The sequence below is a fragment of the Strix aluco genome, chromosome 4, assembly GCF_031877795.1.
Source record: "Strix aluco isolate bStrAlu1 chromosome 4, bStrAlu1.hap1, whole genome shotgun sequence".
Classification (NCBI taxonomy): domain Eukaryota; kingdom Metazoa; phylum Chordata; class Aves; order Strigiformes; family Strigidae; genus Strix; species Strix aluco.
The window spans coordinates 34,188,277-34,215,685 of NC_133934.1; the positions used below are offsets into that span (position 1 = coordinate 34,188,277).

Genomic DNA, 27,409 nt, shown 5'->3' on the forward strand with positions numbered 1-27,409 from the left:
CAGGAGAAAACACATGAGCTCAGTCCAATCTCTGGTATAGCACAATTTACCCAAAGTGAAAACATTTTTCCTGGTTAAACCCAGGGGATCTAAGTGAATGTGTAGGCGTATCACGAGCATTGTTTCTTTATTTTCTGTGATTTGATTAAGCTGTGAAAGTCCTGCAGCTGGCTGTATAATTTGTAAGCTGAGGTATTAGCTAGCAGTTTTCAGCTTTGACTTATTGACTGATTCTAACAATTTCTTAACTCATGCTGGTGCAGAGTTTCAAGAATTGATGTGTATACTGAAAGCATTGAATCTTTTCCCTGTCTACACTGGCTTTGAAACACTTTCTCAGTGGTTTTGGTTTCATGACATGCTCTAACAGAGACAAAAATATGATCTATTTCCTTGATGAGAAGCAAACATACTTCAACCAATGGGTGAAAGTATTAGGCTGTGGACTGGCAGTCATAAGAGAAAGCAGCCTCTGTGACTTAAATAGCTGGTACTCTGGCGAAGAAGAAGAATGGGTGATGTATGGTGGTAATAGTTGTAAACTACTAAAGATTGCTTCTGTAGCTTGTCTTGACCATATTTTACAAAATAAGAAGAGCAAAGTTTTCTTAGCTCGATTGCAGTTTTTCATCCTCTCTGGGGATCGCTTCTCTAGTTCATAAGGGTATTGTAAAGTTAGTTACAGAAATTATAAAGACAGGTAAGACACAAATCCACAGAAGTATACAGATATGTGAAAAGTAAATTGAGAAAAGTGGAGGTTCTAAAAACCTTCTTGTGGCTTCTAATATCTGTAAATATTTGTGGTCTTTTATGTTCAAGTCTCAGAGCACCAAAGATTTCACTTCTGGAATTTTCCCAAAAGTGCTTGACTCCTGGCAAAGGCAAGGAGGTTAGGGTCCACAGATCAAGTTCTCACCCATTTTACCTTTCCTGGAGGCATTTTACCATGAACTATAAATTACTCTGTGGTGGGTTTCTCTCATACTTGTTTGCTGATGGTATTTTAGTTCAAGCAGACTCCTTACATTTTTATTTTTTAGATTTTTACTATTTGCCAAAGACAAGGTAGTCCTTTACTTGTCATTATGAGTTCTTGCTCCAACAATTGTTAATGCATTTGACATTGAAGTGTCCTCATGTAAAATGCACAAGCTGTCAGAAAAAGATGTCTCCCAGAAGAGAGACAGAGCCAGAAGTGGTATCTCATCTGGAGGCTACCCCACCCATTTATCTGAGATAACAATTTACTCACGTAACTCTAAAGTTAAGATTTAACTTAGTTCCATCTGGTTTAATGTTTCTCCACTTTATTTCCAATTTTAATGACTAAGTCTAGTACCTACCTATCAAAATTTTGGCTGCCATCAGAACGTCTCTGAAAAACAGTCCAACCACCCCCTTCAGACATGTCACAGAAGGCAAGGAATTCAGCAGGGCTCTGGATAGGTTTCATTTTATAAAATCCACTTTGCTTATGGCCGTCATTGTAGATTTCTGCACAATCTGTTTACAAAACATTTATTGGACAGGTTTTTTAGTCCCATACTTACTGGCAAAATAAGAAATCAAGTCAGTAACAGAAATCAAGTCATGTCATACAAGAGTCACATATGAACCAGGCTAATACAGGTGAAATACCATTGCAAACACATTTTCATGACTTTTGCACGTTTACTTCTATTTGTGTTGCTTTAAAACTTTATTGAGCTGTAATTATTTTCTTTAAAAGAATCTTTTTCTACCATAAAATACTATCATTTTTGTTTTCATTTGACTAGCAAAATGATTCCTCTGGTTTAAGTGGTGTCACTTCTAATTTACAATGGTGTAATCCACATTAGAATCCTGTTACAATCATATAACTTCTGTACATACATACTGTTCACACAGTAACCTTTAAAAACAAACGTGTACTTCTATGTCCAGAAAGTCCACAGGAGAACTGCCAAAAACAAGAGTAGGGAATCACCAGTGTTTGAAAAGGGAAACAATTGCTGGACCTGCTACTCTTGTCCCTTGTACCAAAGAAGTGCAAAAATATATAGAAGACTATCCCCAAAAAGTGCAGCATATGTGTAAAATGATACCACTTCGGTTTGATACCATTTACAGTCTGCTCTCCATTGGTGTTAATGACTAATCAGCATTTACAGCAATGACAAAATTCAGAGCTCATGAAAATATAACAGCAATGTAATTGTATAATCTTATCTTTTTTCCTCTAAGAGTTAAGAAATGAAAGGAGTTCTTTGTTTATATGTAATCTACCATCAAGCAGTCATACAGGAAAGACATATAATTTTCAACATTTCTGTTTTTCCTGGCGAAGGTAGGGCTGATTAACTGTAAGATTTTCCCTGAAACGTTTATGAACGTGTTGGCTAAACTTCCAGGCCAGTCTGGAACTTTCTGAACTATTATATTTCTTCTCAGTGAAAGTGTCAGTGAAGATTAGACATAGAAAATAAACACTTCATACTGGAAACAAATAGCTATGCCAGGATTTGATTAAACTCTAATAGAAAACATGATTTAAATAACAGCTAAGTTGTCTTTCTAGAGAGTGTTTGATTGGGTTATAGAAAATAGCTTTTCTTGTTCATTATTTTCTTAGTAGGTTAGCAAAACACTTCATCATATTTTAATTTTTAGCAGGTGTATATAGTGTGGAATTTCTCCTTCACTATCTAACCCCAAATTATCCAGCTCTGTTGACATTAAAATGCTACAGCAGTTTGAATGAAATAATGCAGTATCAACAGGGAAAAGCATTTCCTAACCTATAAGGAAAGTTGAAAAAATAATGGGAAAAAAAGTCATCAGAAATCAGAACAACTTAGATCTGTTATTTAGAATCACATTTTAAGAAAATAAACTGAGGCATATGTTAAGAAAGGACAAATACCTTTCAGCTAAATGTGGTTTTAATAATCTTTTCCAGTAATAAATGTCAGTCATAATAATAAAAAAAAGTATTCCAGGGTGCTGAATACATAAATAAACATACAGCTAAAATTTAAAGTCAGACTTGCAACTGCTTTTAATTTCATTTTAATGGTGCTTTATTATATTTGATGCCTTGTTATATGTTGTGATTTCCTCTAGCAGTATAAACACTACAAGTATATTCAAACAAGGCTATTAACAATTATAGAAGTTTAGACTCTCTAGCAATGGACAACTAGAAATGAACACCACCCAAGAATCAGACCCCCAAATTGTATTTTCAATCCAACCATTGGTTTGGATGGTGTTTTATTATTTTAAGAGTTTGGGCCTCACTCCATCTACTACAGGCGAAAACACTTGGCCTTCTTCCACTGCAGAGGGACCGGCTCACTACCAGAATGCTGGTGAGATTACAAAAACAACTTAAAACCAGTATTTTAGAAGCTGAGATGTCCTGAGCTGAACCTAACTCAGTCAAAATGGTGCAACATATAGAATATTATTAGTGAGATGCAAATATCACTATGCCAGGCTTATGCATGTAAATATGGATGTCTCAGGGACTTTACAGATTGGAACAGAGTTGGTGTGTGCTTGTAACCCACGCAACCCTCTGAATGTGTGAATGTGAACTGACTCTGTGTGTTAGAACTTTTTGAGATTAGTTGAAGAAGGGTGTTTAGAAATCTGTAACTGTTTATTAACATTTTGTAAATGTCTGTTATTGGCTTTTATCTGTTGTATTGCTCATATTTATTCTGAATTTATTGTTCACTGTTTTTTAATTATGCGCTACTAATAAATCAATAAACTGCTTCAATCCTGATTTGATTTATACCATGTAACATTAACAATTTTCCCTGTGGCAAGCAGGCCTAGGTAAAAGCTGAACACTGTGTTTTAAACAGACAATTTTCTATGAGCTTTTAAAACAATAAGTCAATGGGCCCAATTGTGCTAAAGCTTCTGCGTATCATTACAATGAATGGAAATGAAAAGAATAGCTTCATTTCTAACCTGAATACTGTCTTTTTCCTCCCAAGTCAATGACACTGTTTTCATCTCCTCTGTCACTGTACTGAATCTCTTTCTTCTCTAAAAGCTGTACAACTTTTAACTGCTGCTGTTTCACACGATGTTCCAGAAGCCTCACCTGGCCCTGAAGTCGTATCTGCTCGTGAAAACAGTTCTGTAGATCCTGGTGAGGAAAACATATCTTATTGTAAAACCATCAATTTTTTGTCACGTTTAACATGTGACACAAAAAAACCCCTCTAAACAAATCATAAATAAAATTTAACTTGAATAAAACATTTTGGTCACAATCCCCTAGAGACACTATGTTGACTTCTACCTCAGTTGCTACCTCTATTTAAAATTATTTCGTATATTACAGAGTGACCAAACATATAACTGCTTTGCAAAGAGCCCTTCTCTTTAGTGGCTGTATCTACCAGCTCTCACTGCAAACATGCAGAGGGGATTTTAGGGAAAAAGAGACCCTATCATAAAGATTTTTTACAGACCCTATCATAAAGATTGCTTATTCTCTGTCACCTGCCATGTACAGAGATTTACTATCCAGTGAGGCCTCCTACTAACATTGTGAAGGTTCTAAAATCCCAGAGTGTTAAACAGTCCACATTGATATGTTTTCAACTACATTGTGCATTCTTCAAATGCTTTTAGATTACACACTTCTTATGATAAGAATCTTAACATTGCCAACATAAATATTGTAAAGTTTCGAGCTCATTTTTGGCATGCTAAAATAAATAGTCCCTAAGAAGCTGCGAATATGCATGAAAAATAAAAGTTACAAACTTAAAGTCAGTATTGTGCAGTTACTTGTACACTTAATTTTGCCATGCAGAGTGGGTGAGAAATGTGGCAATTCTGATATGGTGATGCCTAGCACTCATTTTACCCTGGTGCAAATAGGGACACATGACAAGAGAGCTGGAATAACTATTCCAAATTCTGACATGCTGAATGTACACAGAGGAATAAATAATTGTTTTTAGATTAATGACTATGGTAAAATAGCCAAGTGAACAGAACCCAATCTAGGGAGCTTAAATTAGAACAGCCTGTACAGTTTCAAATAGATATTAAAGAAGTTTGATTTCAACATGCAGAAAAAAGCCTTTGGGGTTTTATCATACATTTTACAAATCTGACATAAGGTTTTGCATCAGTAACATTGTCTCTGCAATTTTATATGAGCAAGCAGAGTTTACTAGCTATGGTGCTTGCATGGGAGCACAACTAGCACTGTAAAAGCAAAATCAGAGGGCAACCTTTTGAACATCTGATATGCAAGATCAAATATGCAATAGTTCTAAATTGGTACAACATTATTCATATGGTAACATTTTTTACCTGAGCTAAGGATGTAGACCTGTAACATTTGCAATCCATATGTAGGAGCTGATATCTTAGAACATTGCCCTATCACACTGAACTACAGAGAGATCTGAAGTGACATACTGATGTGCATCTCCAGTGACATCCGCATACTTTAATTTGTATCATGCTCAGGCTTCACCTATTTTCCATGAACACTCCCCAAAATGTTTCTTGTCGCCTTCTTTCTGCAGTGATTTTTAAAAATTTTATCTGAAAAGCTGATACCATTCTGTATGTTTCTATGCAGCACAAACACAGCTTTGGTTAGAATGACTACCTTGCAGTACCATTCCCCACAACTCCAGGAATAAACTTTGTGAATTGAACTAACAGTATTAATTAGAATTTGCATTTTATGACTCTGCTACATGCAGCTTTTTTTTGTAATTGATTTGTGGTACTAATTAAAAAGCAGAGGAACTTCTGCTACTGTCAAGGAACATCCATATAAACTGTGTCATGACTATGACCTGTTATTTCTGATAGAAAGAAGTGTTGCTGGCCCCTTTGCTTTTTCACTAGAGAGGATGCAATTCACTTTCAACAAATACACAAATGAACTAGAGACATTTCAAGAGAGTATTTGAAGATAAAAGAATCTGTGTCCATGAGTTCAGTAAAGTGGTTCATAGCCATCATGTTCCATTTTAGTCACACTGGAAAATCTGATGATCAGACTTTGCAGAACAATTCCTGAACATAGGCCTCTGCTTTAAGTATTTCTGAAGTGTATCAGATGCTTGCTTTAATTCATACTTAACTGCAATCTAATATACATGGTGGAATAAAAGAATGGGGAATATACACGTGGCAGGACTAGGCAATTTGTCGGTGGCCTGTTCGAGAGAAGAAGGTTCAACTGCCTCTCTGGGTTTGGGCTGCCCATGTCAGGCTGCTTTGACAGCAGGTGTGTCTGCAGACTCCCAACTGTCTGCTTGCTACTAGGTCCTGAGAAACCATTGAGATACTTGACCACAAGGAGGAGCTGTAAAGTAAGAGGCACGTTTACCAAACACTAACATTTTTAGAAGAACAAACAAAGCAGCCAATCATTTAATATCCCTAGAGTCCTATCTTATTTAAGAATACTCCCTTGAAAATCTTTTTCAGTTGTTGATAGCTATACAAGATCCCTAGCATACCCTCATTTTCTTCTAGCAGGAAACAAGAGAAAAGAATACTTAAAACATTGGCGCATACAGAGACAAACTTGCTGCAGTGGCTTAAAGGGATGTTATTTGACCATAAGCACTGGTTAATGTGTGACATGTTGCATATTACAAAGAAAGGATGCACTATTATGCAGTCTCTCCAGGGTGGTTGTCTCAACTTTTATCTGCAGCTTCATATAAACCCTTCACAAAAGCTGAGTTGAATTGGGAAATTCAGAAGAGCCTTCCTTGATGGGCCTCTGAAAATTCTCAGACTAGTCCCAAGTGCATACAGAAAATTATGGAGAACTGGAGAGCTGCACAGGTGGATTGAGAAAGAGTGAATAAATAATAAAAAAAAAATATTTCCAGGCTCACCGTGACAAACTAATGCTAACTATAGAAGTAAAGCTGTCAAAAAAACCATGTTAACAGTCAGAGCAAATATTAATCCTAAACATATTAAGAGTGATAAAGAAGCCACCATGCCACACTTATCAGTTTTTACTGCAGTGTCTGTTTATTGAGAAGGTTAGCCTCTACCAGCCTTAACTCAGTACTCCCAACCTTGGAGAACATGGTAAAATACAATAGGAAAGACCTGGGTGGCCCTGAAAATGGTGTCCCCTGTCATCAGGCCCTTATAATTTCATAGGCAAGGCTTCAGGTGGGTACTCTCTTTAACACATGGCAAGGTCTGAGCCATGAAGAGCTACTTTCAGTTCTGGAGAGAGCACAAGCCTGCACTTTTGAGGAGAGGCAGCTACAGGCAGCTAAGTGTTTCCTTCAGGTGTAGTGAAAATGCATCTGTCACTTCACCTATTCATACTGCTAAAAGCCATTCTCCTACTGTGATTAAATTATGTAGTAAAAGTACAGAACTTTTAAAAAATTATCGTATCTTAGAAAAACCTGATATCGAAGTTAGACACTACTTCATATACCACCACAGAAGGTCCTGTCCTTTGAATCAAACACAAGTCTGCAACAGGCTACACCTCCAAATATTATCCTTACCTTTGTATTTTAAATTTATCTTTTCTTTTTGTTTACTTAAAAACTGTGAATTAGTTCATGAAAATTAAAAACTAACATTGAGCTGGCTGTCATCTGATTTATAGTCAATACACTCTTATGTACACTCTTATGGGGTGAACAATAATGTATCTACATTACACATAGCAATCTCCTGATGAAAAGGATTTAAGCTCACAGTGCTGATAAATAGTAAGTAACAATCAAGAAATCACCAGCCATACTGAATAACTACACCATAAGAAAGAAATGGCTGAGCAAACATAGAGTTTTGAAAGTAACGCACATGTGAAAACTCTGGATATCTGATACATTGCTTTCTCTCCCTGACTCCAGCCTCCTCATTGACATCTCTTTCTGTCAACAGACAAAAACAGACAAAAAAAATTACATTTTGTTGCTGCACAGCAAAACCACAATTCTCATATTTGGAATTCCACACCTCTTTTCCCATGGGACAATCACAAGTTAGCTGTGTAACTTCAAGGTGGATCAACATGGCTTTTAGATATCCAGGTTACCAGACTATTCTTTTAATGTACTACTACACTTTTTCACAGGATAACTCTTTTAAAATCATCAGAGTTAAACCAGTGCACAGCTAGAGTAATATAGAAATAAAATGTAACCTACGGTTATAAGAGTCAGCAGCTATAACATATTGTTATTCCTTTTGTTATATATGGACCAAAGTTAAACTATTACAATGTTGAAACACTCAAAAAAATATGAATTTGATTGTGTCTGTCTCCAGTGGACAGCAGTGCCCACTGACTGAAACCAGACTGAACATAACCTGTTCTGTCTGTTTCAGTGAAGCAACTGTTGTACTACACATTGAGAAGCAATTACCTAACAACTGCTGACAGCTCTGCTCTTGGACAGGCGGTCCCATATTTAACCAGCTACTGCAATTAATGTGCATTCACAATCTTTATTTCATTATTGTGTGAATTATTTAGCAGCTAGTGACCTTCCATTAAAATTGATGCTATAAATTAGACTCAGAATACTTTATGAAAACTATAAAAATACAAGATTTTTACTTGAGGTGTTATTTCCTGTATTTTTAGAATTTAAATGAGCTGCAAAAAATCTCTAATGAGATTAGTGCTTTAATGAGATTAAAATGCAAAAAATTAGAGATTTCAGAATGTTCCGAATTTTTATTCACAGGGTCAGCCAAAACCCCTAATATTCCAAGTAAAAAATCAAAAGAAATCAAACACATTTCATTGTAATGCCTTTTTCTCAGTAGGCTTCTATAAAAATTAGTAATACTTTTCTCCTCTGAGCAGAAGTGATTACAGAGGAAGCTACTTCCTATTCTGCTGCTATAGAGCTACTTATCTGAACAAAAGGCTTCCATAAAATAATGTATGCCACAAACAATGATGCTCACCTAGTTGTAAATTAAGCAATTATGAATTAACAATTCAATCTCCCAGGTTCCTGCTAGTTAGGACCTGAATATCAAACTAGGAAAGACAGCCAAGACAGGCAGTACAGGACTGGTGAGGTTAGAAGTATTTTAAGCAGCGGAGTGAGAGAGAGTGAGAGAGAGAGAGAGAGAGTGTGAGAGAGAGAGAGAGAGTGTGTGTGTGTGTGTGTGTGTGTGTGTGTGTGTGTGTGTGTGTGTGTGTGTGTGTGTGTGTGTTAGGGTTTTTGTTGGAGAGGCAGAATACATAACAGAAGGTTTTGGGAGCTAGAAATGAAGGAGCTTTGATCATTGCTTCTGAGTGTGAATTATAACAGAGTAACATGGGAACACGTAAGAATATGAAGCTGTGGATCTTACTTGAGAAAAGGTTGTATGACAAGTGGACAAGGTAGAAAAGGAGAGAAACATTCTTCAGAGTGTCAATGACCAGAAATACTACTGCTGCAGCTACCGCTTAGGAGTTCCTGCGTTTTGCCTTTCTGTAGGTATACTGCTCAAAACTAACGGTGTTATTCTGAGTTAGCATTACTCCTGAATGGTAGTAAAACTGTCTTGTGCCTTCTGTACAATGTGCCTGTTAACGCATCATATGATACCTTTTTTATCTAAGATATTCTATCGCCTCCTATTTCATGACGGATCTAGTAACAAACTGACTGGATTAACTTCTTCAGTGCTATTGCCCTGTCATTTATCTTCCATTGTATATTCATGCATTTTTTACTTCTTTCCTCATTGGAAACTTGTCCCCACTAAACATCATTTGAGGTTATTTCCCCCGTCCTTCAGTTTTGTTCTGAATTCTGAGCTTTTCCATCAAAGGTTCTGCCATCCTGTGTAGCTGAGATACATTGTAAGCACTATGGAGGACAAGGTATGAAATATTTAGAAGAAACTCTATAGGCAAATTTAATTACTAGAACTTACAGAGCTGCCAATGGCATCCATCAAGCCAGCTGCAAGGACAAAATCAATCATTATCAAAATCTTCATTCTTTGGAAGCTGTGAAGTAGAGGAACAAATGAAATACTAGTTAACTTAAACATTAAAATGAAATATTTGAAAATATTTATTTGAATGAAATTTTTTTTATTAGAAATAATCTATTTAACCTATAATTATTTTCTTACATACTGTAAATATAGCGCATATTTAGGCTTCACTACAAATGTCTAAAATAGTTTGATCAAGAACAACTCCAAAACCCAGTAAAACCAGAATTTATCCTTTTAGGCCACTTTGTATCAGAGCTCTCTATGTATTTTAGGACAGCTATTCAAGATTCAAACCCATGCATTTTATTGTGAAACAAGACAAAAACAAAATAGCATTTTAAAATGCTCTGAAAAGCAGGGCAATGTTCCTTGTTTGTCCTTTAAAGTTGGGAGCAAGCTCGCTGTTATATTCAAGTAATTAAAATCTGAATTGGGCTAGTTGTCCTTGAACTAAGGATTTGTGCAACTTCTGTGTGCCAGGAGAGGATGGTGATAATTTTACTGTTATAGAGTAATTTTTAGGAAAAATGCATAATAGTTATCAGCTTTTATTCTAATGGTGACAAGGATGACAACTTTCAACAGATAGCTATGCATATTTTGTACTGTATGACCCATAGCATTTTAAATCCTATTATTTCATATGAAAATTATTTAAATGCCAAAACAATCACCACTGTATCTCACTGCCTTGCAAACATTAGCTGATGTAACTCCACAATTTTCTGTAAGGCAGATGTACGCTTTTCAGCTCACAGATGAGAAACCAAGGCCTCCAATTACTAAAATATTTACATAGATTATACATGAACCAATTCTAAATTGACTAGTTAAACTGCTGTGAGCTATTGAGGACTGTTTCTTTTTTTTTAACTTAAAATATTTTCATTTAACATATGCTAACGCCTGTTTGAACCAAAGTATGTGTCCACTCTGCTTTTTCTACTTATTAAATTAAATCATATTAAAACATTCATGTTAAATTAAATACATGTTAAAACATTCATGGTTAGACAAAGCATAAAACCTATAATAGAGATTAATGATTCCATGTCAGCGTGTATTATTGAAACACCAACTTTATGGACATTTCCACTCACATTTCTACAGTAATTAATACAAAACACCAGTGGAACTTTGGCAGACTGAGCTTTTTACTGTACAAAGATAAGTGCTTATGTGAAGTATGTTTTTAAGTTCTTGTAAAATTGGACAAGTCCAACTTATGATTTTCACCGATCTCTGAAAAACTCATGCAAGAGTACAAATTACAGCCCAGACAAGTTTCAGGTTTTCAACACCTATCTATAAAATACTTAGGATGCTTTTTAAAATTACAGTTACCTTATTTTAAAAAGCAACATTTTTTAAAAATTTTTAGTTCTGAGTTTTCCTGGTTTGAAAGCATCATATTTGAAACCATAGAGTTGTGAGGCCCAAGTATAGCTGTATAAAGCTCATTATACCACTTCTTGCGCTGGACTGATGCAGACACAAGGTGTTGAGGGTACTTGGTGCCCACTGATTCATGTTACAGACAGCTCAGAGGGTTTTTTAAAGCATTTTGGACATACAGAACATCTACCATTAAGCTGCAAACCACTATACTAAGCTGATATCTATCTCTAAGGATTCCAAAGGAATCCATTAAAAATTACCTATAAAATGCTTCCTGAGTAGAAAGTGTGAACTGAAAATCTTAGGCTAAGGTATTCTATGCCATAAAGGTTCTGAATTTTAAGTTATAAATTGTTCTTCATGCTAAACAAATAAATAATGTATCATTTGAATTAGAAACTTTACCATAATTCAACGCAACAAGTTCTGCTACTGTTCGAATTAGTGAATCCTATGAATTTCAGGCTTAAAAAAAGGGGGGGGGGGGAATCTGCAAGAATTGCCTGGCATTGAATTCTGTTATTAATTTAGATTTCAGAGGTCTCTGCCATAATAAACCAAGCATTTTCACCTTACGACAGTAGTAATTATGGCTATTGCAGCCACCACTGTTTTGAAAGCAGCTGTTGCCATCTGTTGCAATGACACTTTCTGTGAGAGGAGTGACCAAAGAGTACGTTAGCTATCTGGACAACCTGCAAATGATCCATCTCTGGTAACTGCTGTTCCAACTCCATGCATATCTTAAATATGTTATCAAGGGAAGAAGGGACTATATTTTTTCACTGGAAGATTCATATTTAACTGTTCTGCTTAATTCTCTGTTATTTTCATTATAAAAGTACACTGTTCTCCCTCACATTAGTCCTAATATTCAAACTGTTCTATCAGGATTTCACCGACTATGAATGCCTGAATACCGCAATCAGTCTTAAATGGGTCACACAGCTTTACAACTACAGCATTCTTGTTTTTTTTAAAAAAGACTATCAAGTAAATCTTGCATACTATTCAGAGAAATTTATGTTAGCTAAAAAAAAAAAAAGACTATCAGGCACAATCAAGGCAGATCATGTCCCTTGTGTGAGCTACTACGAGCAAGCTGGACAAAAGGAGTGAAGAGTTGAGGAGTGTAGTGTGTGCAGTTGGTTTGGTTTGTCATCTGCAGATGAAGTCACCTTTGTGTTTAAAGGGTGCCTCTTTCTAAAGCGTGTTCCTGTTGTGGGGAACTTCATAAGGGCTGCACTTGGAAAACAACTTTGCGTGTATCAGCTTTAGCACTGAACTAAGATATGTTCAAAAAACATAACAAAATATAGGAATAGTGGCATAAATAAAATTCTAAATGTGATTATTTAAATACATTTCTCAAGATATTTTAATCCTGGAGTTTAGTTTTTAAGAAAGTTGGACAGTAAACCAAAATGGATTATTGATCCTGTAGTCAATCACAATATGAGTTCACTATGATCGTAAGAAAATTAAGACAAGTATAAAGAAGGAGAAACTGGGAGCTCCATTTGGCAGACCTGTCAGTCAGAAACAGGGAAGACATTGAAAGAGAGAGGACACAGGAAAAAAAGAGTGGACCTGAAGTAAGAACAAGGGTTGGCAGGACCAAAATCTTTGTGCTGTTGTCCTCCCAAAAAAGGAGAAAGTCAAGAAGACTAGGATGAGACATGAAAACTCATGCTCTGAAAGGAAATAGCTGACCTAACAGTGTTTCTCTGCTTCTGTCACTGCCCAGCAGGGAGACCCAGATGAGGTAGGAGACAGTGAGCAGTGTTGATCCTGGAAGGGGCAGTACCTTGTACCTTTGAGCCAATTTCTCAGCAGGTATAAACTCACGTAGTTTATCTGATCCCACAGCTTCACTGACATGAAATTCACTGAGTGGTCAACCCTACAGCAATAAGAAAAGTGGTAAATAGGGTCAAGCCCCATATATGTTCAAAGTGCTTTGCATACACTAACTGAATCAACAGGTTCAGTCTTGGAATTACTGTGGGTAACTGTTTACTTAGTTTTAGACATTTCTATAAAAAAATTCAGAAAAGGTTTTATTAGTAACAGTTCTCTGAAAGTGCACATCCACGCTCTTTGGTAATATGTAAAGTTCAAGTTCTGTTCAAGGGAAGCTTAAAATCTTGCTCAAGGAAGAATGCTTTGAAAGTCAATTTCTTAAACTAATTTCTCCACTCATTTATCTGGTTGTTATATAGCTATTTAAAATGCATTATCCAGAAATGTACGTGGAAGGTAAAATAATTAAAAATGCAGAGAGAGAATACAACCACTGATAAACATTCACACACAATGCAATAAAAACATTCACTCCAAAAAACTACAAACAAATCACAAATCTTAATCCATGTCACAAATGAAAACACTTGCATAATTTAACAACTATTTTTGTGTTGTTGATGCTAGTGAATCCGAAGAGTTAATAAGTGCTGAGAGACTTCCAAGACTTTTGTTATAACACCTGTGTTAGTTTAACAAAAACAAAAACCCCCAGATTTGTGCAGGGAAGATTCCTTTCCAGGAAAATCTTAATCTCAGACAGTAGACACGCATCACACAATCATGACAGAGTGAGAAAAACAGTGTAATATTTTCAAGTTGTAAACACAAGCCCTTAACAGTTAGCTGAAAAAAAAATCACTTTCTGTTTTAATAAATGGAAGTTTAAGGGCAACTCTTGTGAAACCTTGAAATTTTATCCATATGAGATTACTCATTTACTATTCAAAGTTTCTTAAAATTCAAAGTGGTTTTAATGATTAAACTCCAGCACAAATTTTGCTTTGTTTTAATTAGGTAGTGTTACAAAAATTGCCCTATTTTCCTCATCTGAAAAACTGACGATAATTCGTGATTTGATCTACTTTTAGGTTTAAAAAGCAGCCTTGCTCATACAGCCATACATTATTATAAATTTAGAAACTACAGGTTTGAATATGAGTTTTACTAACTAACTAGATATCATAGCAAAATAGCTAGTTCCTGCTAAAACATTAATACATTGTTAGCAACATTGCACCAGTTATATGGCCTTCAAAAACATACTACTTTTAAACCGTAACTATAGCAATTACCCCAAATTCTTCCTTCTTCCCTCACAGGTACCTAAAACGTTTACCTTTACCCTCTGGAGAGAACTCAAAGTTGTTAAATCTTCTTAAACTGATGTAAAGAATTCCAGAGCCCCTCCCAGGCTACGATTGTTTTTGCTATTAAATTGTGTGGAGTTGAGGCTTACATCTGCTATGAGTCACTGGTCAAGAATGCAGGAATGTTACTGAGAAGTTGCAGTTATCAAGACTACATTGCAACATAACAAGGAGAAGATGGTAATTCTGCCTAACACAACACTTCTGAAATAAAAACAGACCAAAAATAACAAGGGATCATCCATGTCCTTTCACTGCTCCAACCCAGGAAATTGCTCTCAGCATCATATTCAGCTATATAATCCAGTGCTTTCCAGAATCTGAGCCTAAATCTCTTAGCCTTCAGAGGTATAGAGAGAGCATAATCGACTCAACTGATTTAGAAATAAAACATAATCACTCAGACTAGAAGTTACATGTTAGAGGTGACAAAATAAAAAGAAATCTGCTAAAAAAAAAAAGGAGGTAGCAAAGATAGTACAGAGAAAGCCAGAGGGAACAAGAAAAAAAGGACAAAGAATCTTGTTTGATGTAAGTCAGTATTTTTTAGCTAAATTGGAAGGCTCTCAGAAGCACATAATCTCAGTGACTTGGTTAGACAAAATCACTTTCTATACAAGCTTTTTAGAGCCAGATGAATACATCAAAGAATGTTTTAAAATGCGTTTTGTTTTGAGTGTTTGCCCTCCTTCTATGTTGGCTCTTCCCAAAAAGTTAAATAAATGAATATGCTTAAAGGAACGCTTCTGGGAAAAGTGAACTCTTAAGGAAATATTGAACAAAAGCAGTAAAAGGAGTTTTACATTCCACAATATTCACACCATCAACTTCCTTCTGAAGACTAATACTGGTTGCACACATCCTCTGAATAACTTCTGGTGTATTATTTGGAATCTGTTACTTGGCAGTATTTCTCTTTACTAATTACATTACATCAACTAATTAACGTCCTATTCTAAATTTCAAATATTTAATAATTGCAATAAATTTCTCATGAGTAGCCTACACTAAGAATCATTCAAAAACTCAAAATCATTCAGCAAGTAATTTTTACTGGGAATCTTACTATGGATAATGACTTCTGCAATGAGGGAGATACCCATTCATAGTGTGACCCTTAACTCTTAACCAATCATTACTCAGTGGGTGGGCTCTGAATTTAGAAAGTGGAAAAAAGACATGGCATTTTAAACTCGGATTTATTAACCATTTAAACAATTTATTGAGGTTTACAAGTAGATTCTCCATCACTTGAAGTCTTTAAACAAAGACTAGATGGCAAAAATGTATGGCTGTGGTTCATTTAAACAAGAACTATATACAGCGTCAAGTCAGAGATTTGTGTTACTCAAGAAGTCTATACGCTATTCATCATCAGAATGACTTTGCAAGAATAAACATACTAAATAGAAGACCCTCAAAGTATACCAATGGAAGTCATATAAGCACAAAAAGAAGAGAGAAAGGTCTTTCTTAGGCCTGTTGGATATATCCAATACCGAAAACTGGGAAATGTCATAGACCTTAACACGGCCAGTAAAGACCTGGCTGTTCACACAAATCTTATTCAGATTTGCTGCTCTTGGGAGAGTTTGCACAGAAGTGAAGCAAAATATGGCAAGGATCATTAATTTCTCTTTTATCATTTTTTTTATAAAAGTATGTATAATTGCTGTTCCTCACTTCTACACTAAATCAAGATGTTTATTACTCCCTATAAGCAAGGTAAAAACAGTCAGCTGAATTAAATCCATTTTACATGTTTTGTGGATGTTTAAAAGAAATAGTTAGCACAAGAAATCAGTGGTCTTTGTTCTCCTTATATTAGCACTGTCAGCTGAGTACCTCCCAGGTAGTTTATCTGACAGAAAGCTTTGGGCAATCCCAGACATGGATACAGGCCAGGCAACAAATGGGTTGAGAGCAGCCCTGTGGAGAAGGACTTGGTGGATGAAAAACTAAGTATGAGCTGGCAATGTGTGCTCACAGCCCAGAAAGCCAACCGTATCCTGGGCTGCACCAAAAGCAAGTCGAGGGAGGTGATTCTCCCCCTCTACTCTGCTCTTGTGAGACCCCACCTGCAGTACTGTGTCCAGCTCTGGGGTTCCTGACATAAGAAGGACAAGGAGCTGCTCAAGTGGGTCCAGAGGAGGCCACAAAGATGATCAGGGGGCTGGAGCACCTCCCTTATGAGGACAGGCTGAGACAGTTGGGACTGTTCAGCCTGGAGAAGAGAAGGCTCTGGGGAGACCTTATAGCAGCCTTCCAGTACTTAAAGGGGGCTACAGGAAAGATGGGGAGTGACCCTTTATCAGGGAGTGTAGTGATGATTACAGGGAGTAATGGTTTTAAACTGAAAGAGGGTAGATTTAGATTAGGTATAAGGAAGAAATTCTTTACTGTGAGGGTGGTGAGACACAGGAACAGGTTGCCCAGAGAGACTGTGGCTGCCCCCTCCCTGGCAGTGTTCAAGGCCAGGTTGGACCTGATGTAGTGGAAGGTGTCCCTGCCCATGGCAGGGGGGTTGGAACTAGATGATCTTTAAGGTCCCTTCCAACCCAAACCATTCTATCATTCTAAAATCAGCAAACACAAGATAACATGTTCATAATATCATCCTTTTATCATTCAGACTCAAAAGAAGTTGCAAGCACAGAACCAGCTTTCATAGTACGAGGAACCTGCATCTTTTCCCTGATAAGCTGTAACACAGGTGCTAAGAACCATTTATAAAATATACAGGTTTACTTTTTCTCCTGTGAATGACTTTTATCCAGGAAAGTTTTAAATCACCTTCAGTCGTCACATAGAAATATGGAAGGGTCAAAGATTGTACAACCACAACATGGTAACTCTGTGTTTGTCAAAAGGTACTTGCATTCCATCTGTTACAAATTAATTTGTTTATGCTCTTTTCTGTATTGTTTTAGTTTGTGTAATGCTAAGGATAAAACAGAAAACATGTAATGGACTCCATTCTAGGATTGGCTGAAATCACGTATTTGAAAATGTGCATTCAGCATTGTATATCCAATAAGATGACAATTAAATGGTCTTTTGCATATGCTAAACAGTAACAACAATAAACTGAAAATACCTTTAAATGGAATGTGCTGCTTGGATTCATAACTTAGACACTAGACTTTTTTCTGAGAGGAGAAAATAAACAACCAAAAATAACCCCTAAAGCCCAACCTGACTAACTCCATCAGAATTATGAGAACATGTAACTTTTGGGGTTTTTATTTTTTTAACATATAAAGTAGTAGCAATGTGTTACTTCCATAATAATATTTTGTTACTGAAACAGAACAGAGCTGAAATCAAAGATAGGCCAAACACAGCTTTGTAACTAAAAAATCTCTGTATGTCCATGTTTTTAAAGGTAGCCTCCTTTCCAAAAGTAAGTGCATATTTTTTAGTAGACTGACTTAAGAATTGCATGGTATGTTTACAAGAAAATCTGGTTAAGTAGTTATTATTGACAATGTGCCAGTTACCAGACTACTATTATATCTTCCCATTGTAAGTGTATTCCACAAATAAAAACATTCTGTCAGAGCTTTGCACACACAATGCTGTGGGTGTTTGCATAGCTGATTAACATGTTAAATGGCTTCCAACATTCCAGGGCAGACTACTTGATGAAAGTGAGTACAACTCTATCTGCCTGAGTGGAGTTACTTCAGATTGTTCAACAGTTCACTTTAGCCATATGTACCTAAGAGTTGGCCCACATTTCAAGACAATAAAATGATCAAAAAGCTACACTGGATTTAGTCAACAGTTTGGACTGCTGTAGAAAATTATATCTACTAAGCTTTTGAAAGTCAAATATAGTTATTAGCTGTTAGTATTTTATGTTTATTTGGAGACACGTATCAAAAACCAGAGTATGTCGTACTTAGTCCTGCATTAATAGATTCTCAAGGTTCCTTCTTACTAAGGTAATCTGGCATTTCAGGATTCCTTTGGAATAATCTATGCCAGTTTAACATGAGTGCTACTTAGTCAAATAACAGCAACTCTCTTCCATGGACTGTCTCATTTACATACAAGAAGCTCGCACCAAAGTATTAAAATAGCTACAAAACAAGATCAGAGTGACACACTCTTGGCAGTACAAATCCCTGAACTTCATGAGATGCTTGTGATGGACCTCCTTGATGCAATTCTGGTTATTCACAGGGAAGCATATGAAGAAGTCCTGTTGTACTGAACACAGCAGAAATCAACAAAAGGAGGCAGCATCACTGTTCACTATTCCAATTCTCCACTTTGTACTACCTTTTACTGAGGGTTACTGATTTCTTTTGTCTCTCTTTATGACACTGTTGCCTTCTTCCTGTATTTCAGTTTTCCACTCTTTCTTTCCACTGACATGCATAGTTCCATGAGGTGATATCCAGTGTCACTGCAGTAGTCTTCAGGCATGCCACCTTAGTGTTCCACCACAGGCTTCAGTCTTTGAAGCAGACAGTGGCCATTATTATTTCACTTGCCTATTCCTTTAAGGAATATTGTGCACTTGCTTATGTGTGACATTTAGCCATCTCTCTCATACAATTTATTCATAATATTTTACTTTTTCAATGTTGGATGAGTTAGAATGCTCCAAGCTTATACTTTGCTTACTTTTGGACAAATAAGAAACTTCAGATATTTTAAAGCTCTTGATTCTTTTAAGATGCTGTCTTCAAAATGCTTGCCATAATCCTAATGAAAGCAGTGGTAGAAACAAATTACGCCGAAAATACAGAAGTCCATCTATAAACTTACGAAGATTTCACCTACTATATAAATAGATTTCACAGAGCGACCAGGGCCTATGACTGCAACCTGAAGCATATGAATAACAGATCTCTAAAACTTGCATAATTGCATGATGAATTGGAAATGTTAGGACAACAAATGTAATTCCCTAATAAGGCAAAGAGATAAGCAGAAAAGAACTTCCTACTCATTCTGAAATGACAGAATGAATGCACTGTCTTTTTTGGTGTATGGATATAATATGCAGCAATAAAACCGTTTTTAAGTAATTCACCTCATTTTTGTGTCGTATTCTAAGAAACAGGTGCATAATTTAGTCATTTCAGTCATTTCATAATCTTGTCATTTCAGATACACAATACAGAAATCAGCAACACACCTTCATTATCATGGATAAGATCAGCAAATTCAGCATATTTAGACATTATTTTATCACACTCCAAATATGGCATCCCCACAATTCTTATTAGAAATATAAAATGAGAAATTAGAAATATAAAATGAGCACTCACTCCCATCTTTTTCAATAGACAGTAGCAAAGACAGCATAGATATTACTAGCATAGATGGAACCCATCACAGAAGTTAAAGATCTAACAAACACCTCGATCTGTACACATGTCCTTTGCAGAACATAGAAAAATGGTGGATTTGGTGAAGGCCCAGAGTAATTTTTAAAAAAATTATCACAATAAGTTCCATTGCTGGTGTCTGTCTTTTATTCGTTAATCCCAAGAACACAACAAACATGAATTAATGACTAGGGCACAGCGATCATGAAATAATAGAGTTCTCTATTCTTAGAGAGGCCAGGAAAGGGCTAAGCAGGACTGACATCCTGGACTTCCAAAGGGCTGACTTTGTCTTGTTTAGGCACCTGCTTGACAGGATCCCTTGGGAGATGGTCCTGAAGGGTATAGGGGTCCAGGAAGGCTGGGCACTCTTTAAGAAGGAAGTGTTTATGGCTCAGGAGCAGGCAGTCCCCAGGTGCTCTAAGAGGAGCAGGCGGCAGAGAAGACCACCCTGGGTGAACAGGGAGCTTTGGCTGCAACTCAGGGAGAAAAGGAGAGTTTACGGCCTTTGAAAGAAGGGGCTAGCCACTCACAGTGATTACAAAGACGCTGTGAGGCTATGCAGGGCAGAAATCAGGAGGTCCAAAGCCCAGCTGGAAATTAATCTGGCTTCAGCAATCAAGGACAACAAGAAATGTTTCTATAAGTATGTCAATAGCAAAAGAAAGACCAGGGAGAGCCTCCATCCCCTGCTAGATGCTGAAGGAAACTTGGTAGCAACTGATGAGGGGAAGGCTGAGGTACTTAATGCCTTCTTTGCCTCAGTCTTTAATAACAAGACTAGTTGTACTGAGGGAATCCAGCCTCCTCAGCCAGAAGACAGAGACTGGGAGAATGACCCCCCCGCATTCCGGGAGGAGACAGTCAATGACCTACTGCATCACATAGACACACACAAGTCTATGGGACCAGATGGGATACACGCAAGGGTGCTGAAGGAGCTGGCTGGGGTGCTCACCGAGCCGCTTTCCATCATTTACCAGCAGTCCTGGCTGACCGGGGAGGTCCCAACAGATTGGAAATTGGCCAATGTGACACCCATCTATAAGAAGGGTCGGAAGGATGATGCAGGAAATTACAGGCCTGTCAGCTTGACTTCGGTACCCAGGAAGCTGATGGAGCAGCTCATCCAGAGTACCATCACACAACACATGCAGGACAACCAGGGGATCAGGCCCAGTCAGCATGGGTTTATGAAAGGCAAGTCCTGCTTGACAAACCTGATCTCCTTCTACGACAGAGTGACCTACTTATTGGATGAGGGAAAGGCTGTGGATGTAGTTTACCTTGACTTTAGTAAGGCCTTTGACACCGTTTCCCACAGCATTCTCCTGGCGAAACTGGCTGCTCGAGGCTTAGATGATCGCACGCTTTGCTGGGTAAAGAACTGGCTGGATGGCCGGGCCCAGAGAGTTGTGGTGAATGGAGTTAAATCCAGTTGGAGGCCGGTCACGAGTGGTGTCCCCCAGGGCTCGGTTTTGGGGCCACTCCTGTTTAACATCTTTATTGATGATCTAGACGAGGGGATCGAATGCACCCTCAGTAAGTTTGCAGATGACACCAAGTTGGGTGGGAGTGTTGATCTGCTTGAGGGTAGGGAGGCTCTACAGAGAGACCTGGACAGGCTGGAGCGATGGGCTAAGGCCAACTGTAGGAGTTTCAATAAGGCCAAATGCCAGGTGCTGCACTTGGGCCACAACAACCCCCAGCAGAGCTACAGGCTTGGGGAGGAGTGGCTGGAGAGCTGCCAGTCAGAGAGGGACCTGGGGGTGTTGATTGACAGCCGGCTGAACATGAGCCAGCAGTGTGCCCAGGTGGCCAAGAAGGCCAATGGCATCCTGGCTTGTATCAGAAATAGCGTGGCCAGCAGGGACAGGGAAGGGATCTTACCCCTGTACTTGGCACTGGTGAGGCCGCACCTCGATTACTGTGTTTAGTTTTGGGCCCCTCACTACAAAAAGGACATTGAATTACTTGAGTGTGTCCAGAAAAGGGCAACAAAGCTGGTGAAGGGTCTGGAGCACATGTCGTAGGAGGAGCGGCTGAGGGAACTGGGGTTGTTTAGTCTGGAGAAGAGGAGGCTCAGGGGAGACCTCATCGCCCTCTACAGCTACCTGAAAGGAGGTTGCAGAGAGCTGGGGATGAGCCTCTTTAACCAAGTAACAAGCGATAGGACAAGAGGGAATGGCCTCCAGTTGTGCCAGGGAAGGTTTAGACTAGATGTCAGGAAGCATTTCTTTACAGAACGGGTTATTAGGCGTTGGAATGGATTGCCCAGGGAGGTGGTGGAGTTCCCATCCCTGGAGGTGTTTAAGAGTAGGGTCGACATAGCGCTGAGGGATATGGTGTAGTTGGGAACTGTCAATGTTAGGTTAGTGGTTGGACTAGATGATCTTCAAGGTCTTTTCCAACCTAGTTGATTCTGTGATTCTGTAAGCTATATTGTGAGAAAATGTTTATGGCATACAAAGGACTTGCTCAAGATCTTTGTGCAAGAGCCAAGAAGACAACATAGTCCATAACTTTCTGCCTTACTCACAAGAACAGCTTACATACCCTGCCTTCTCCTGACTGCCTCCTTTACCCATAAAGCTTCCCGCTGGCCCCAGTTTTCCTTTTGTTCTCTCCAAATACATACTTCTCCTATATTCTACTTTGTGAAAAGTATGTAATCTCGTTGGAAAGGTGCACCAACTAATCTCTCTTCCTCGGTATTTATCCATTTAGTGTTGTTATCCATCTGTACCAACCCTAATCAATAGTGTAACTGAAACCACTTAGCACCAAATCTCTACTACACCTCTTATCATCAGAAAAAAAGAAAAAGAAAAAGGAACCGTAAAAGAAATTTTATTAGAAATGTGACAGAAAAAATTAATTACGAAGTTATTTAAAAATCCTTCAAAGTTACCCTAATTTAAATGCTTGCATATATATATATGTATAGTCATTGGACATGCCAGGTCATCATGCTCACTCAGCACTTCTGTATTTGCAAAAACTGTATCAGAAAAGCAAGTATCTATTTCGAAAACATTATTGCCAAAGGATGAAATGCAGTATATCATAAAACTAATCAACCCTGTGTAGCTACAGTGGAAGTCTTTACGACAACTTTTTTATAAAAAGTCAACACATACTAGATTATGAATGTAAAGCCATGTAATTATTAGGAAATTTGAATCTTTCTGGATCAGATGTTCACTATCAAACTGCATAGTGACTATAAAATGACCTACAACTTTGGCAGATTTTTTCCATTTAAAGAAATATGAACACATATGAAAAGAAAAATTAGGTGGGTTTGAAGAATTCACTGTAGCTTTTTTATGCTAACTATTTTCATGCTGATATGTTTGCAACATAACTGAAGCCCTAGAGTGTAGAGAAAGCACTTAGTTATGAAGGAATGACACTACCAGATATATTTTAGTTTCTAATTACAAAGGAAAAAAGTATCTACAACCTTTTCCTCTTAGAATGAACTCTCAAACAGTCGTACAGTATCTTTCATTCTGCACACTCAGAACCAAGGAAAATAAAAAATAAAAAATTATTTCATTGTAAAATGGAAAAAAAATATTGGGGCTAGGCAGAGAGGTGTGAGAATTCTTGGTTCCTAATCTTTCTTTATAACGTATGGTAGGGTTACTTATTTCTTTCATATTCTTTTCCTTTCATTCAATTCAGAGAGGGAAACTTATGTGGTATTTCTAAGCTATGTAATCATTTTATCTTTCTCTTGCTCACTTTTTATTTTTTTTTCTTTCAATGTAGCACATACTAAGTTGTGACTCCAGAAATCTAAATAATGTGGAAGTGGCTAGACAATATCATGATATAAAATGACCATCCAAGATTCTATGAATTATAGGTTGTTCCTTAATCACCTTTCTAAGGAATCGGCAGATATGCCTGTTTAACTCAAACCTGTCTTATCAGAACAACCAAAGTATTTTGTTTCTTCTTGAACTGCTTTTGTTAGTCAAGGAATAAACTGAAGATGTTGTTACTGGACTGGAAATAGAAAAAAATGAACTAGATGAGACTACATACCTAAAAGTACAGTGTATCAAATAAATGTTGAACTAAACACCAAAGAGGGACATCCAGATTAAGCACCATATTTGTACGTTGGTTGTGAAACAGGATCTTAATTTCTTAAGAGTGAAATAGTACTTATGATGTTGCTAACTTCTGTGCTGTGAGACCTCTTTTAAAATGGTTTTCAAAATCAGCTTTAATGAAGCCTGACTTCAAAGGGGACAGTGAGAAAAATGTGGTCCTAGGGCTTCTAGGCAGGGCAACAGTGGTGTTCCTGATGTGTTTTGGTTGTGTGAAACAAGCATGCTTAAAAGAAAATTGATTATGCCTTGTGGCTCTGTCCCATTTGATACCAGTCACTAGTATTTTACTAGAATGTAATACCTTGAGTGCGTATAACAGCAAATATTACAGACTGATGAGATAATAGTAGTATCAAGAGGATTACTTTCCTCACCCCTGCAGATATGGGGAAGGTTTACAACAGGGATCCTGTCCATTCTTCAGCTGAGATTCAGGCCATTTTCCAGGGTCTGACCAGGTTAGCTAATACCTAGCTCCCAATTACTCTCCTTTATTACTTCTGATGGCTATTATGTTTGAGCAGATCATCAAAAATTGCTTTCTTCTTCAGCGGTAGTGAATTGGCTAATCCTTGGCCAGCCTAACGCATGGCTTTGGAGTCTTAAATGCCTGTGCCTCTGCCCTACATCTGCTTATGATCAGACTCCCACAAGGATAAATGGACACTTTATCTTCCTGCAAAGATCAACTCAAAACTCTTTACTAATGCCTTAAAAGATCTTTCCAATCTAATGTCACACAAAGAAAGAAAAACTACCTTTAATATAGTAGCCTGATAGTCACTGTGTAAGCCCTATTATGGTAGACCAATCATTTTCGGACAGTTTCATTTTTACAGCAAAAACCTCTTTGTCACAAAATCAGAAAAAAAGTGGACAATTACTATCTGTACCGAATGCCCTATTAATTACTGCTCTTGTTTCAGGGCCTTTAAAAGTATCTCCCCCCAACTACTCCTCCTATCTCCTCTGGCTCAGTAAAACTTTATTCCTTCCCTTCTTGTCTCTAGCCCTTACATGCCTGTATTTTTTTTGCCTTCTTTCCTTTCACTCTGGAATAATAAAGTGAAATTAACAAGATATAGCCAGCAGATGCACAAGAAATCATCACGTCTCTGACATAGCTTTCAATCCTAATTAAATTGAGCTATCTTAATCCATTCAGTTTCTGTGAGGGTTCATTCATTAGCATGTCTGCTGATGGAAGCACCTATAACAGATCTTTGTAGGAGGAATTAGTTACTGTCAATCTAGAAGCTCATTAGCATTGACATAGGACTTCCCCCCAAATATTTTTTTTTTTTTAATTAACAGGACATTCTTTAAGCCATATTAGTTTTGGCTACAGTCAATCCCAAATCCAGAGATACTATTTTATAACAGTAGTGGAGAACCACCTACTGGAAAGAATGCTTCTTGCAGCACAATCCATGATTCCTTAATGCTTACTGTACCTTTTTTCAGCTCCCATACCCAATGAAAAATGTCTCTGAGGAGCTGGTACTGATTTATTTCTTCGGAGAACTTTTTTTTTTTTTAAAAAAAAGAACAAGTTTGCAGCCAATTCCAGAAGAGGGACAGAAAATATAAGAGAAAAATCGTCTCACAAATGTCAAGCAGGAATCAGAGTAATGATGCTGTAAGCTCCTATGAGAGACATACTACCAATGTTGACATTCTGTGGTAAGGAAATATGCAGTTATGACATACAGAGGACTACAGTAAAGACCTTGTTACTAAAACATGCTGAAATCTATTTAATTTCTAGTTTTTCCTTAACAGTGTATTATATTTTTACGTACTTTTTTTTTTTTTTTTTTTTCCTGTGGGAAACAACGGGAATGAGGGAGCTGTATTTTAAGAATAAATCACAACAACAAAAATAATGACAGTCATTGTATTAAGGCACTATTTTCTCTTAAATTCTGCCTCCACCTGCTGGGCAGTGGGAGATACGCCACTGTGACAATATAAAGTGTCTTGCCAACAGCAACACTGCCAATATCGTTCTGAATATCCAGACGTGGTACCTGAAGCTAGGATAAAAGGGCATTACTTGAAAGTATAATTTTAAAAAGCTGATAAATGAACTTCTTTATTAGCTGCAGAATTGCAATAATATATATTCAATACATAGAGAGCTTCCATCAAGTTGTTGCAGATTCTTTTTAAAGCAATTTCAGTTATGGATATAGTCATGTAGCCCATGGTAGAAATGGGATAAAAGTGCTGCTATAACAGGCAATCCTATGTTCACCTCTTTCATGCACTTCATATTGTCCAGAACTATTTCTTTGATACAGGGGCATCTGCTGGAGAAAAACTGGATTTTTATTGAAACATTTTTATTTCGGTTTCCCAGTAATTTAGTTCCTTTTCTAAACTACAGATAGATTAACGTGTCATTTATTTTTTGGTGGAGTAAAATACATTGGTAAAAGTACTGATGTGAGAGAGATGGGGGGTTAACTACATTTACCAGTAGTACCAGTAGAACGTTTCTCACCCAGGATTATTGTGAGGCCTATATAAATATTAAGTGTGTCTGCTGAAAAGAGTGTAATGAAAATGCTGAAAACGGTAATTCATTTTTCCCATTCTGACGAGGGACAACCCCCTCAAATGAAAGCAATATAAATTATGTCAGCTTTACTGAAACAGAAATTGAAAATACTGATTATATTATGCAAGTCCAGCCCCCTGTGGACTAACAAGAACTTCTGCTAAATAACAAGTTTATCTGCCTGGAACAACTGGGTGATTGGAGCATAACAGTAAAGCAGAGCACAAGTATCACTCACAACTATTTTTAAAATGCTAAATCCTCTATTTTTTTTTTCCAAAGGAAAGTTTAAAGAACCTAGATCTCTAAACTCCAAGCCCTAAATCAAATAGCAAAAGACGAATAATGGCATTGCAGAATAAGAAGGAAAAAAGGTAGGACAGACTACCAAGATTTCCACCTCTTCACTGCTGTGTTTTCAGCTGTGACTTCTCCCAGGAGACCAAAAGCAGGCAGAAACAGACTCTGCAAGTCGATACTGCTCCAAATGGGGCTGGGGCCAGGGCCTGATCCTCGCCCACGCTCGGGGCTTTGACGTGATTTCACTAGTCTTCCAGCCACGTTAAATCATTTACAGGGTTCATCATCGCTTCCGTGTTTTATTTTACGAGCCAAACGAGCAGGCCAGCGGCGGGCACGCGCTCCCCCCATCACAGGGCGGGGCAGGGCGGTGCCCTGGCGGGAAAAGCCCCTGTCCTGGGCGGCGGAGCCCGCGCCTCGCGCGCTGCCCGCTGGGATTTGGAGTTTCGGCCGGCCCCGCGGGCCGCCGGGGCTGCACGGGGCGCCCGCCAGGGGGCGCCCAGGAGCGCGGGAAGCGCC

The 27,409-nt window shown here is 37.7% G+C and overlaps 1 protein-coding gene across 3 annotated transcripts in view; it reads right to left on the reverse strand.

Moving 5' to 3' along the window:
• Positions 1–14,598, reverse strand: part of FGL1 (fibrinogen like 1) — a 33,223-nt gene extending 18,625 nt beyond the window's left edge. For 2 of the 3 annotated variants that reach the window (XM_074822660.1, XM_074822657.1), the window contains exons 1-4: positions 14,525–14,598; positions 9,916–9,991; positions 3,970–4,150; positions 1,347–1,506 (exon numbers count right to left, since the gene is read on the reverse strand). In XM_074822660.1, coding sequence (XP_074678761.1) covers positions 1,347–1,506; positions 3,970–4,150; positions 9,916–9,981 — 407 coding nt within the window. In that variant the 5' untranslated portion in view covers positions 9,982–9,991; positions 14,525–14,598. Of the gene's footprint in view, positions 1–1,346; positions 1,507–3,969; positions 4,151–9,915; positions 9,992–14,480 lie in introns of all 3 variants that reach the window. The other variant, XM_074822658.1, reaches the window with a different exon arrangement.
• Positions 14,599–27,409: the final 12,811 nt, after the last annotated feature.